This window comes from Stegostoma tigrinum, chromosome 22 (assembly GCF_030684315.1).
Source record: "Stegostoma tigrinum isolate sSteTig4 chromosome 22, sSteTig4.hap1, whole genome shotgun sequence".
Classification (NCBI taxonomy): Eukaryota; Metazoa; Chordata; class Chondrichthyes; order Orectolobiformes; family Stegostomatidae; genus Stegostoma; species Stegostoma tigrinum.
This window is the reverse complement of record NC_081375.1, coordinates 52,984,483-52,998,983: the sequence shown is the minus strand read 5'-3', so window position 1 is coordinate 52,998,983 and position 14,501 is coordinate 52,984,483. Positions and strand designations below refer to the sequence as shown.

Below are 14,501 nucleotides of genomic sequence, written 5' to 3'. Positions count from 1 at the left end.
TGTCAAATGTTTGGCAGAATATACCCCCAACTTAAGACTGAAGTTGGGATCATCACAAGGAAGCATTTCTGCTGCGTGTAGATAACCGCTCAATGAATATCTGTTGTGGTTCCTTTGGGATTGCCAAAATTATGAAGAATTACATTGAGAGCTTTTTTGTTAATCAGAATGTAAATTTCAAGATCATCACAAGAATTCGTTGCTAGTACAGAATTCAAGTATTGTTGAGAAATGTACATTATTGGCACAGCTTTTTGTGTTTCACTCATTGGGACAGATCTCAAGGATTGATAATGTAACGGGAAAATGACATTTATACGGTATGTGAAGATCCTTTTTCTAACTGACTTATTAATAGAAATGTGTCATGGAGAATACATCCATTGATGACTAATGACAGTTAACTGCTAAGTTTTTGTCAACCTGCTTGGTTTAAAATTTTAACAGATCTACTAATCTAACTGTCAGGACTTCCTTCTCATATATACAATGTTGTTTTCTTTTTACTTCGGTATTTCTTATGTAGTCCTAATGAGTGCAAGCTGAGTTTTTCAACATGCCTTTTTTTAAAATCAGCAATATAAGAATTAAAGGATGTCTTAGGAAAATAAAACTCTTCAGGAGGAATGCCTATTGTGTGGAATTTTGTAACTAGTTGAGATGGAGTAGATTGCATAGATCTCATTTAAAGCTTGTGTGAGAAAGAGGAACATTCAAGGACAAGGGGAATAAACAGAAGAGCATATTGGAGTGAAATATACAGGCGTTAGCTTGAATGATGGATGAGGTGTGTTGTGTGCTGTAGCAACTGTTTAATTAGAGGTTGTTTAAGGTGATCCAGGCTTCTATTGTTAGTCTCATTGCAAACTAAAAATGAACCTTGCCTCGTCTCAAGTGGAAGTTAGTCCTGACGACGACTTGTCCTCCCAGCCTTCGGTGCATCATTGAGCTGCTTTTTTTTTGTTATCCACTTGTATTTAGTAAAGTAACTTGCTGCATGTTGAGCTGAGGACTTTGTCCTTTCACAGGGGGGTTAAATCCAGTCTGGGAGATCTGAATATCAACTAAAATGGTTTGCCAATTGTAAATGGGATCTTCCAGCACCAGCCTGCCTAAGATGCTGAATGTAATTTGACCATCCTCGTGACTAAGATCAACTATATATTCACAAGTGTAGTTTGCCATTTTTCCCACCACAGCCCTCCCCATAACTGTTTCTCCACTGCCCTGTATATTGTGTTTCCCCATTTGATAAGTTAAGAGCATTACATTTTGCAAGTTGCTTTCAAAACTGCTTCCACCACGCGCTCAGGCAGTGCATTCCAGATCATAAGACTCAACATCAAAAAATTCTCCTTTCACAAGGTTTTATCAGTGTCATCTCCATAACGTGTTGGAATGTGTTCAATTACTCTGTTAGTGGGTAAAATCTCTGGGTGAGCCATGCAGACCGCAGTCAGTCAGCCTTGAATCGGTTTATCCCAACTTGGAATGACGTGTGGCATTGCGGTTGACTTCACTGTCCGCGAGCAAGGCAAGAGTGAAGAAGTGCAAACCAAGATCCTGCTCTCAGTGGCTGCCTGTGAGTAGACATTTTAAGGACAGGACTGACCCATGGCCAAATTGGTATGCAAAGGCAGCTGTCTTTGCATGCAGTTCCACTAACGTGCATCGTGGAACTGTAACTTAATGAATTGCCATCGTTCGAGAGTGGGATTAAAAATTGTAGAAATTTTCGGACATGAAGTGTGTGGTTTTAGAAAGCACTGAAGTGACATTCTAAAGTCTGGTACGTAACCCAGATCACTTACCAGGATAGTTGATCTCACCAGTTCACGTTGTGATAATGGTCCCTCCGGTGATTACTGTTTAAACTGTATCTTTGCATGCTAGAGCTCTGGATGTAACTTGATTTTGCTTCTCTCACAGCCCCTCAGTGAATGTTTGGACGTGTTTCGCATCGATCCCTCTCTGGTCACTAAACATGCCAATCTGGTGCGTTTTCCACCGGAATTCCAGCCAATCCCCTGTAAGCCTCTGTTTTTTGACCTGGCTCTCAACCATGCGACATTTCCTGCCTTGGAGGACAAAGTGGAGCAGAAAGGACGAGGAGGCCTCACTGGCTACATCAAAGGTTTCTTTGGCTTCCGCGGCTGAAGTTTGGAAAGGATTAAAACAATTTTGTACCATTTACCAGCCCATGTCCTGCTCTGAATACTCAGTATTTCTGAATGGAGTGTAATACTTCAGATGTAATCAGAAACTGTGGAGATACCTCGTGACGCACAGCAAACTGAACTGAACAATAATGCAGCCTCACAAGATCCTTCCTTATATCCTCCTGGGTTTTGCAAACCATTCAAGCCCATCAATGCTGAGTGACCGGTCCTACCCATTGACCTACTTATGAAAGTACCTATTATGGCCTCAATCTCTTTTTCTTGTTGTGGCAATTGAAGAAAGCAAATCAGTAATGTATAGTGTCCTGAAACAATAAAATTAAGACTCGTCTTTACATTTTGTTTTTCCTTGCAGGCAATCCCAAGTTAAATGCTCTACCATTTCAATGGTACCCCCCTCAATAATGAGAGTCCTAGGAAACAGCAGGGCCTCTAATATATTGCTTCTCTTTCTCCTCATCCTGGCTGTTGATCAGGACCAACAAAAAATTTAGAATATGTTATAAATTGGTGTAACCTCCCCTTTTGTATTACATGTGGCAATGAAGGTGATTAAGTTGCAAAATACCCAGATGAAGTTCACTTGGGGTAACTGTTTAATATATTGCATGTTCTCTCCCCAGAAGGAGGAGTGCCTTGCAGTAATGTAACAGACTGCCAATAGTATGTGTGCATAGCACAACATTTACTTCCTACCATATGCTTCGTTATGTTGCAGTTTTATAACCATTAGGTTTTGAGAAACTCTTATTGTTGAGGGTCTGGATCTTTCATGTGGGCCGTGGTGGTTGAGCTTTGTTTCACACAGTTATTTATCTAGCCTGCCATTGCGTCCCTGGTTTTGAGTCTGGTAAACTGATGTCAGATTTGGCAACCTGTTATGTTTGAAGACCTCGGTTGGATAGACACCAACCTGCCTCCAACCCAAATTCTCTTCCAGTCTGTGCAAAAGCCAGCCCTCTGACATGTTCTCAAACAGGGCATGCAATACAAAGCGGTTGCTGGGATTCCCAAAGCAATATGTTGTATCTGCTACAGCCAGCTAACGTGACACACAGCCACACGGAACCTGCCAATCCCACAAGTGCCTGTCTCCTTTCTCCTTATTGCTGCTGCATATAGACAGACATTTGCGAAAGTGAAGAATTAAGGATTCCTGCGATACCAGCTTCCCAGTGCTTTAAACAGTTCACGATTGCTGCTGCCTGTCTGTAGACAGCACATGAATGAGCCTGATGCTGCAATCAGTTCAGTCTGCTGTGTGCGTCTGCTGTCAGCAACTTCTCATCAAATTAGTTAATACCACTGACTCCAAAGCTGAAGATCTTGGCAAATAACTCAAACAAATGAGTTTGTTGAGTCTGTGTTAAAATGAGTGCAACCTGGAATCATTCCACAGGAAAAGATTTAAAAATAAGTTTTAACCTGTTGAGAAGAATCCCATATTGTGTCTGAATGAACTGGAATTAAAATCTTCCAAGATTTGAAATTGATGAACATTGAGCCGTTTCCGTTATACTGTGCCTCGTCTTGAACACACACTTCTTATAAATGAATTAAAGTAGAAAATAGGAACTTTATTTTTTGCTTCAAAGATCCTGAAATAAAGACAAAACACCAGTGAACATTTTCAATTGATTGAACTAACCCTTCAATTATTGCATGGTAACAGGGTCAACAACTTCATCCAAAACAAATAGATGTATGCTGGGCAGTTGGCGAACTAGATATGGTTTCAGTTTTGATGCCATTCTTACCTCTGAGTGGAAATATTGTGGACTTAAGACCACTCCATTTAGGTTGATGCTTCAGATTGCTGCAGGTGGTATACTTGTGGATTGGGTGTTAACATGATCCACTCTGTCTGCCCTGGTGATTAAAGGGCACGTTCAAGATCCCATCCCTATGCAATTCCTACCTCAACTAATATCGTCCAAAATCACAGAGTTCCTACAGTGTGGTAGGGGGCTCTTTGGCCCGTTGAGTCCACACCCACCATCTGAAGAGCATTCCATCCAGACCCATCCTGCCCTGTAACCCTGCTCTTCCCGTGACCAATCCACCTAACCTGCATGTCTTTGGAGGAAACCAGAGCATCTGGACACGACCCATGCAGGTGTGGGGACAATGTACAAACTCCACGCAGACAGTCGCCAGACGATGGAATTGAACCCAAGTCCCTGGGGCTCTCAGGCAATAGCACTAACCTCCATGCCACCCCAGACTGACTAGTGATTTTTTCCCCCCCTTTGCTCTTTGTCGCACCTTGATCTGTGCATGAATAGCAAACAATACAGCAGCAATCATTGTACTGTAAATCAGCTAATGCCATGGGAAGTGCAGGTTGTTTCTACAAAGAAGACGATGCCATAAGAACCTGCCCATATTCTGCGTGTACAAGATTTATTTGCTTGTCTAGCAAAAGTAATAGTTGTCTGGACAAACTAGTGGATCTAGTTAAATGCATTGCCAAGATTGGCACCTGGTAAGAATATTACCAGGCTCCTCAAAACCAAATCCCAACTATTTCAACTAGTGAGTGACTTCATTTCTTCCTCCTTTTTCAATGCCTCCAACTTTTATTAACAGTTGCCTTTGTATGATACCTTTCATGCAGTCTAGCTTAAATGCATGATCCTGAGAGTTCCTAACTATGTGGAAGCTGAGGGTCATACCTCTTAGGAGGGAGCCTAGAACAAGGGGTGACCATTTAAAAATAAGATTTAAGATGGAGATGGAGAGGTATTTCCTCAGATTAGTTAGACTCTAAAATTCTGTGAGGGGGGCAGTGGAGGCAAGGTTGTGCGGAAGGTGAGAGCACAATCAAGTCAGCTATCATCAAATATCAGCTTGCTGGCCAGTCAACTACATTTGAGTTGTAGGCACTGTTTAATGTCTCTCACAGTGACTCCAGACACATTGCAAGGTGATTAATGCTTTGAAATGGCCTGGGAAGCCACACCAAAATAAAAGCAAGAGGTGTGGTAGTTAGTTTCCTCCTGCAGATGGTAATCTGTTATTGACAGTGAGTTTGAAGAAAACTTATTTCTGTAGCATCTTTGATGACTAGCAGCTATCTGTGTTTTACAGTTAAACACTTCTGAAGTGCAGGCACTTTTATAACACAAGAAGCTGTGGCCAATTTGCAGACAGTACAAACAGCAATGGGATTATGACCGTATAATTAGTTTTTTATGATTTTGTTTGAAGGATAATTATCAGCCAGAACCCATTGCTTGTCCTGGGTATGTCATAGCATCTCTGGTATCTGCCTGAGAAGCCAAACATGGCCTCTGTTTAATTCTGCAGCCATAAGCTTGTAATTATTGCCAATTATCTGTACGTTTTGGGTTTTTTTTATATTCTGTCAGATTGCAGAAATAAGTGTGGTCATACAGTAAATTGCCCTCCGTTGCTGGCCATCATTCTGTGGCTTTTAGTAGATTGTCAGTAAGAGCCTGTTCTACCATTCAGCTGGATTTGAGTAAGAACAAACATAGATGGTTAAGCACATGTTTTTCACATCTCTCGTCTCAAGCCCCTGATGTACTAGAATGGGCCTCGGCTGGCGACTATTGGTTATGAACAGAGATTGGACAGACTGAGGTTATTCTCCTTACAACAGTGGAGACTGAGGGGGGTGGAATGTAGGGTCTCACAGCACAGACATAGACCCTTCGGTAAAACTTGTCTGCACCTACCAGATATCCCAATCTGATCTAGTCCTATTTGGCCCATAACCCCCTGAACCATTTTCCTGTACTAAAGGATTCTGGGTAATCAAGATGGAGGGCGAGAAAAATTGTGGCTGTAGGAGCCGCTTTTTGGAGGTATTTTCAGTGTTGGAGCTGATTTCCTCGAATCCTAGGAGCAGTAATTACTGTTTTATAAGGTGTTCTATTGTTTTCGAACATTGGCGGGGGTGGGGGGAGAAAAAGATCAAAGCAACAGCATTTTAAAAAGGAGGCAGATAGACAAAGGTAGTGACCACATGGGCATTGATTCAAATGGAGAAAGAAACTTAGACAGCTGTCTGACCCAGCAGTAACCTGCACTATTCAATATTTCATAGGCATTGAGAAGTGCACTTGCAAAGTCATTGCTACAGCCAAGTGCTGGAAAATGGGGTTAGAATAGTTAGGTGGCCTTTCCCTGTGCTGAAGATCTCTGGGTAATTTATATGTCAACTCGGCTGCTGCTCTGTAACCTCCATAAACCCTTGATTTTGGTCGTATCTATTCCATTGGTCAGATTAAATACAAAATCGACAGTCCTGCCTCTCCAACGAACGCGAGAGATCCCGGGACAAACAGAGGAGTGGTATTTCCCTGTTGTTTTGATGATGTTTGTTGCTCTACCAAGTAAAAAGGGAAAATTGCCATAGTCTTACTGAATCATAGAGCTACTTTCTCATTAGAGAGAGAAATTATTGTTGGTGAGTTTAACCTGAAGATCACTACACTTCAGGCAAGAGGAGGAGGTTGAGGACACTCCTCGTTACCTCAGCTGGTGCAGGAATTGAACTCTTGGTGAGATCACTCTGCAACATGAGCAGCCAATTAGCCAACAGAGCCAGCTGGGCCTGTGGTCATGATCATGCTGCTCTGTTTAAGAAGACTGCAGTGCTTTCCATTTTTACATTCTCACAACAACATGAATGTAGAATCTGAAATATTTAATTGGCTGTAAAGTACTTTGAAATGTTCTCAGGCATGAAAGGCACCATATAATGGAAGTTTTTAAAATATTTTTAATAGAGACTTTTACACTTCCATTGTGGAGACAAAATGTTTTGATTAATGTGACCCCTTTAGCAAAGACCATTTTGATTTTATGTCATGCCAGTTGCAAATTACGATGATAAATGAAATTGAAAGTTTAAAATGCCTAAAGAAAATGGGGATATGAGTTTCCAAGATAACAAAGTGTGGAGCTGGATGAATACAGCAGGCCAAGCAGCATCTCAGGAGCACAAAAGCTGACGTTCAGGCCCAGACCCTTCATCAGAGAGCTCTGAAGGGTCTAGGCCCGAAACGTCAGCTTTTGTGCTCCTGAGATGCTGCTTGGCCTGCTGTGTTCATCCAGCTCCACACTTTGTTATCTTGGATTTTCCAGCATCTGCCGTTCCCATTATCACTGGGGGTATGAGTTTGCCTGAGTTTCTTCAGCAGCTCATGACTGACTATTTGCCGTTATGCTTCTCAATTTCTGTAATCGGTGTAAGCAATGCACGTTTTAAAATCCACAGCAACTCTGGTTTCTTGTTGTTCCTTTAGCTTCACTGCTGTCTCTCCATAATATGGTGCAAGTTCAGCTTACTTGAAACTTTCAACATACCTTTGTTTCTTCTAGACTCCACGATTCTAGTACAGCCACGACTTGTGTCTCTTTCTACCCTCGGATCACTTGAAGCCATGCAGAAACTGAGCTGTCCACGTCGTATCTAGGAGCAAGTCTCATTCACCTGTCACTTCTTCCCTGCCACCACCTCTCATGCTCACTGACTTATGTTGTCTCTCAGTCAACCAATAACTATGATGCTTAAGTTTTCCAGCTGCGTTTCAAATCTCTTCACAGTCGTGCCCTTCCCTTTCTCTGTAATTTCCTCCAGCCCCACAATCCTCTGAGTTGACTGAACTCCTCTACTTCTGATAGCCTTGCCATTCCCAATGATGTACCTGCTGTACAATTGGTAGTCACACCTTCACTTGCCTCAGGCCTGCACTCTGTTGTTCCCTCCCTATATCCTTCTGTCTCTACCTTGCTTTCCTACTTTAAGACACTTCTTAAATGATACTTCTTTGACCAAGGTTTTTTGGTCATCTCACCTAACATCTCCCAAATGGCTCAGTTTCACTCCTTGTTTTACAAAAATGCTCCTGTGAAGTGTCTTGAGATATCTCAATATGTTAAGTAGTTTTTGGTATGGGATAGTAATGGGAATTGGGATAATAGTATGCTTTGTGATGTTACTGCTGGAGGTGATGGGTAAATTTTAGTTCTCATCCCTGTGCAATAGATATCTTCTCGGAAAATACTGGCATTGTTCTAGTCGTCAGCTTGAAATGGCTATTTCACATTTACTAGAAGCTCTCGAAAGCTTGTGAACTAATTTATTCAAAAACAATTTGCTAGAAAAGCTCAGCAGGTCTGGCAGCATCTGTGGAGAGAAATCAGAGTTAATGTTTTGGCTCAGGTGACCCTTCCTCTGAACTGATGGTAGCTAAGAAAATGTCAGTTTATATGCAAAAGTTATGATGGGGGTGGGGGTGAGGATTAAAAATAGGATAGAGCCCAAAGAGAGAGAAGAACAGACGAAGGGATGGATAACGATCTGACGGGGAGGGTGGAAAGTTGTTAATGGGGACTGTTAGTGGCTAGCAATAGGTCGTGTGTAAGGGCAAGCTGTGTGATAACAAGGCCTTGTGTATGGGGTAAGGGGTTGGGACATGGGAGAGTTCAGGCCCTAAAATGATTGAATTTGATCAGTCAGGGTAATCGATTCCTGATGGATCCTTTGGTGGGAATCAAAGATCATCCCTAAGGGATTCAGAAGCTTCCAAGAATAAGAGTCACCACAACAGCACCCAAGACCCATTCAAGACCAACCACTGGGAGGGGAAGACCAGATGACCATCGCCATGTGGATCAAGGCCAAGGTCTAGTGTGGTGATGTTTGATCATTCCACGTTAAGTTAAAGTACAAGATACTGACTTTTATATTCAGAGTATTAGTTGTTAGATTTATCATATTGTTAGCTTGTAGCATAATTGTTATTGTGTTATAACCAATAAAGATAATCGCAATATGAAATTAAGAGTGGACTCAGTCCTTTGCAGGATATATGGCTAAACGCAGTGTGGCGAGTGCAACAGCTGTTGCAGGAGTGAAGAGATGGGGTGAGGGAGGAAGTGCGGAAGTGGGTCGCGCCCGGTCGAGGGCCCTGCCTTCTACAGTACTGGGGAATCATCAGTTGAGGAGGAAGTTGGACATTTCGGATGTTCCTTTGTTGAAGTTGGCCTCATTGGAACTTCTGTGACAGAGACACAGGAACTAGGAGAATGGGATGGAGTCTTTACAGGAAGCAGGATGTGAGGATGTCTAGTCCAGGTAGCTATGGGAATCAATGGATTTATAGTCAATATTAGTGGCCAGTCTATCCCCAGAAATGGAAACAGAGGAGTCAGATAGACCAGGTGATGGAATTAATTTGTTTGTGTACTCTGGCAGTTCGATTGGTGTTCCTGCCTTCAGCCCAGCCTGGTTCCATGCTGCTGGTTGGTACCAGTCACTTCCAATCCCTCTATTTGCTGTCTTTTCTTCCTTAAATTTGAAGGTGTTTTTCGCCCTATCTGAGTAACCTTCAATGTGGATATGCTCACAATAAACTCTCCCTTGTTTTATTTTCTTTGGGACCTTTCTGACTTGATTCTTGTACTTCATTCTCTCTGTAATGTGGATGTGGTATGCCTTGAATTATTAGCCATGTTTACTTGGTCTGGGAAGATGGTAGTGGGGCTTTTCTCTCCAATAGCTGCGCCTTTCAAGCTCCCAAAATGAGGCTATGTGGTATAGTCTAGGATACTGACCTAGCAACAGTGAAGGAACGGTATTTGTAAATAGGAAGCAGGATGGTGTTTCAATTAGACTTTTTTTTATTTGTTTGTGGGATATGGATGTCACATTTATTGGCCTGTTCCCACAAGCCTGTAAACAGTGGCTTGCCAGGGATAGTAGGAACTGCAGATGCTGGAGAATCTGAGATAACAAGGTGTGGAGCTGGATGAACACAGCAGGCCAAGCAGCATCAGAGGAGCAGGAAAGCTGACATTTTGGGCTTAGACCCTTCAAACATGGACAAAAGTCGTAGCCCTTGACATTAAAGCTCCTTTTTTGACAGAGTGTGGCATTAGGAAGCCCTGGCTAAACTGGAATCAATGGGCTTCAGGGAACAAACTCTCCGGTTGGTTGGAGTCATACCTGATACATAGGAAGATGATCGTGGTTGTTGCAGGTCAGTCATCCAGGCTCCAGGATATCTCCGCAGGATTTCCTCAGGATAGTGTCCATTGCTCAACCATCTTCAGTTGCTTCATCAATGATCTTCTCTCCATCATAAGGTCAGAAGTGCTGATCCCTATCAATATCTGCACAATGTTCATTCACGACTGGATATTAAAGCAGTCCGCATTCAAATGCAACAAGATTTGGACAAAATCTAGGCTTATGCTGACAATTAGCACATAACATACGCACCACGTAAATGCCAGGCGATGACTATCTTTGACAAAATGCAATCTAATCATCGTTTTTTGACATTTAATAGGGTTAGCTCACTGAAGCCCCCCACTATCAACATCCTGGGGGTTATTATTGACCAGAAACTCAACCAGACTCACCATGTAAACATAGTGTCTACAAGAGCAGGTCAGAAACTAGGAATCCTGCAGTGAGTAACTCACTCCCTGACTCTCCAAAGCCTGTCCCCCATCTACAAGGCACAAGTCAGGAGTGTGATGGAATACTCCCCACCTGCCTGCACGAGTGCAGCCCCAACAACACTCTAGAAGCTTGACACCATCCAGGACAAAGCAGCCACTTGATTGACACCACATCCGCAAACGTTCCCTCCCTTCACCACCGACGCTCAGTAGCAGCAGTGTCTACCATCTACGAGATGCACTACGGAAATTCACCAAAGATCCTCTGACAGCACCTTCGAAACCCACAACCACTTCCACCTGGAAGGACAAAAGCAGCAGATACATGGGAACACCATCACCTCCAAGTTCCCCTCCAAGCCACTCACTATCCTGACTGGGAAATATATCACCTTTCCTTCACTGTCGCGGGGTTAAAATTCTGGAATTCCTTCCCTAATGACATTTTGGGTCAACCCACAACAGGAGGGCTGCGACAGTTCAAGAAGGTAGTTCACCTCCACTTTCTCCAGGGCAATTAGGAATAAACACTTGTCCAACTAGTGATGCCCAGATGACATGAATGAAAATTTTAAAAAGGCCTGTACAGTGATTTGGCCGATTCTGCATTTGTTATTGTTCAGTGTTCCCACTGATTTTCTTACAGCCTGCACAGGCCTCCTAGGTCCATGCACAGCAGAGGCTGCCACAGCCTTTCACGTACTGATCACAGTGAGCAGAACATTGGGGTGGCTCGAAATGATGAACTCCAGTGAGGTGCAGGGAAGTGGGTGAATGCTTGGGGTAGGCTGGAGGGGTGTGCAGGGTGTTAAGTGCGTCGGAGGACGGGGTGGTCTGTTGAGGAGGGGGATGGGGCCTGTTGTGGCAGAGTCAGGCCGGGAAATGAAGTAGGACCGATGTGGTCTCAGAATGAGCTGGTAGGTGGGTGATTGGGTACAGAGAGGGGGGATTTTGCGTTGGTTCAGGGTTATGTCAGGTGGGCAGCTTTGTGCCTGCGGTTTGAAAGGTGTTTGTGGGGGTGGATCGGTGTCATGTCTGAGGTGGTGTCAGGGATCAGGTTTCAGTCGTGAGTTGGGCCTATATTTTAATGGTTGTGCAGGTAGAGCAGCTTCTTAAATCCTTTAAAACTTCCTGTATGGCTGTGAAACTTAACAGAGTCAGAGGCCTCGAGGTGGGTTTTTTCGGAGGTTTCCAGACACTGGTGCACAGTCAGTTGTAAATTTCAATTTCTCAGCCTTTGCCTCGGAGTTGGCCGTGACAGAATGGCCCTTGTTGGCTATCCCCATCCTGGGTTACAGAACAACTCTATGGTCATTGTAAATCCCAAGCCAATGATGTGGCTGCAGGCGAGACCGGAATTGAAGTTGTGAACTAGGGCAGTGGCTGGAGGGATTGCAGGCGGAAAGTTTTCACCAGAGAGTCGTAAGACTGTAAAGGCCACAGCAGTATCTACTATAAACCCACAACAAATAGACGGGAGAGAAAGGAACAGGGGACGTGCTAATGGAGTTTGATAAAAGAGGGGCAGGACAGGGCTCATGTACTTCATAAACCACTTGGGCTAAAGGTGCTCTGTGAGCTCTGTAGTAGAGCCCAGTACAGCACAGGAATAGGCCCTTCGGCCCACCATGTCTGTGCCGATCATGGTGCCATTCTAAACTAATCCCAACTGCCTGCATGTGGTCCATGTCCCTCCATTCCCTGTATGTACTGTTTACCCAGTATCATTCTGAGGCAGGAATGTTTACACAGATGTCTCCATTAAACACTGCCAGGATAGGGACAGCACAGGATTAGATACAGTGAAAGCTCCCTCTACACTGTCCCTATCAAACACTGCCAGGATAGAGACAGCACAAAGTTAGACTCAGTAAGGCTTCCCCTACACTGTCCCCCATCAAACACTCCCAGGAAAGGGACAGCATGGGGTTTGATACAGAGTAAAGCACACTCTACACTGTCCCTATCAAACTCTCCCAGGCTGGTTCAACGCTGGATTAGACACAGAGTAAAGCTGCTTCTCCCCCTTTAACCTGAAAGTAAAGCTCCCTCTGTTCTACTGTTAAACTCTGTATTTATCTAAATCATTTCTGGTTCTCTTGAGTAAAATCATGGATAAGACATAAAGTGATTTCAGTAATCTGCTGCAGTAATCTGTACCCGTTGGTAGTCAGAGCCACTTTATGTCAATCTTTCATGAGATTCAGTAAGGCTTGAAGAATGAAGATTTCAGCCTGTTTTACCAAGACCACAGAGTGCAGGAAGATGATGACTATGGTCTTCTCTGAGTTAAACTTCCACTGACAAAGGCAGAATTGTTTATCCTGATGAATAGGACCCTCTGTCAGCTGAATGTAAAGATTTCACAGTGCAAATCAAAGAATAGCCCAGGAGGGCTCTAGGGGTGGGGTTCAGGCCCATTTTGATCCACATCTCTAAACTAACCTCACTGAAAACTGCAATAGTGAGAATTGTCGATGCTGGAGTTAGAGATAGTACAGTGTAGAACTGGAGGAACGCAGCAGGCCAACAGCATCGGAGGAGCAGGAAAGCTGATGTTTTGGGTCGGGGGCCTTCTGTTCCTCTAATGCTGCCTGGCCTGCTGTGTTCCTCCAGTTCTACACTGTACTATCTCTAACTCCAGCATCGACAATTCTCACTATTGCAGTTTTCCACACTGAGTTATCACTGAAAGTTACTCTGTGGTCATTATGTCATTGCTGTTAGTGGAATCTTGCTGTGCAAAGAATGGATCTGCTGTATTTCCCACATGACAATTTTTTTAAAGACAACCTTAATTTGGGTGCCTTGGGCTGTCTTGAGATTGTGAATGATGTTAAATAATTAGTTTTGTTCTCGACTGTCCCTGGGAATAGCCTCACCCTGGTGTTTGGTTTCATGACCTGTTCCTGTTGTAGCGGGTTCGTTGTGAGGATGTAATGGTTAATTGGCAGTGTTAGTGATACTTGTTGGAGCTGTTTGTGAAATTGCAAAACTTCAGGGATGGGCGCTGTGGCTTTCTTCCCATTATGGGGTGCGATATCATATATTACCTGAGCAGTTCTGGAACCACACCCACTTTGGCTTTTTAAACTGAGGAATGCTGCGAGGAATGTTGCAAACTTCTTGTTACAGAAACCTGAAGGGTTCACATATGCACCGTTAACATACGCCTCTGTATATCTCCACATGTGAGAGCTCTCAGTATACGGCCCTCTCGTCTGAAGTTCAAGACAAGGCTCAGAGAATCCGGCACAAAGTACAGGCTGATGCTTCAATGCAGTTCTGAAAGAGTACTGCACTGCCAGAGGGGCACAGGGGTTCTCTCAGCTGGAAGTACAAGACCCCACAGCGTGGAAGCAGACCTTCAGCCCATCTGGTCCACACTAATCCTCCAAAGAGCATCCCCCCCCAGGACCAACCCCTCTATCCCTGTATTTCCCATGGCCAATCTACCTACCCTGCACATCTTTGGACTGTGGGAGGAAGACGCGGGGAGAATGTGCAAATTCCACACAGACAGTCACCCAAGGCTAGAATTGAACCCAGGTCTCTAATGCTAAGGGACAGCAGTGCTAACCACTAAGCCACCATGCTGCCCAGGTTCTCTCTGAGCAGCCACTTAAAAGATTTCCTGTCCATTATTTCTTTGGAAGTTTGCTATGTGCGGTCACATTTCCTATATTGCAGCAATGAAACTGTAATGCATTTTGGAACATCTGAGGCTGTGACAGGTGCTTTATGAATGCAAGTCTGGGAGTCTGTCTTTCAATGTGCACAATTGTGACAGATTTTCATTCCTCACCTGTCAATGTATTATCGATGCAGTGAAGTTTCTAACCGATCTCTAGGTGACAGATTAATAGAAAGTACAAATGC

General features: G+C 43.7%; 1 protein-coding gene across 1 annotated transcript in view; it reads left to right on the top strand.

The window, feature by feature from the left end:
- The window catches only part of srp68 (signal recognition particle 68), a 52,066-nt gene extending 48,266 nt beyond the window's left edge, over positions 1 to 3,800 (top strand). Inside the window, exon 16 of the mRNA XM_048554841.2 lies at positions 1,930 to 3,800. Coding sequence (XP_048410798.2) covers positions 1,930 to 2,157 — 228 coding nt within the window. The 3' untranslated portion in view covers positions 2,158 to 3,800. The remainder of the gene's footprint in view (positions 1 to 1,929) is intronic.
- The last annotated feature ends 10,701 nt before the right edge of the window (positions 3,801 to 14,501 follow it).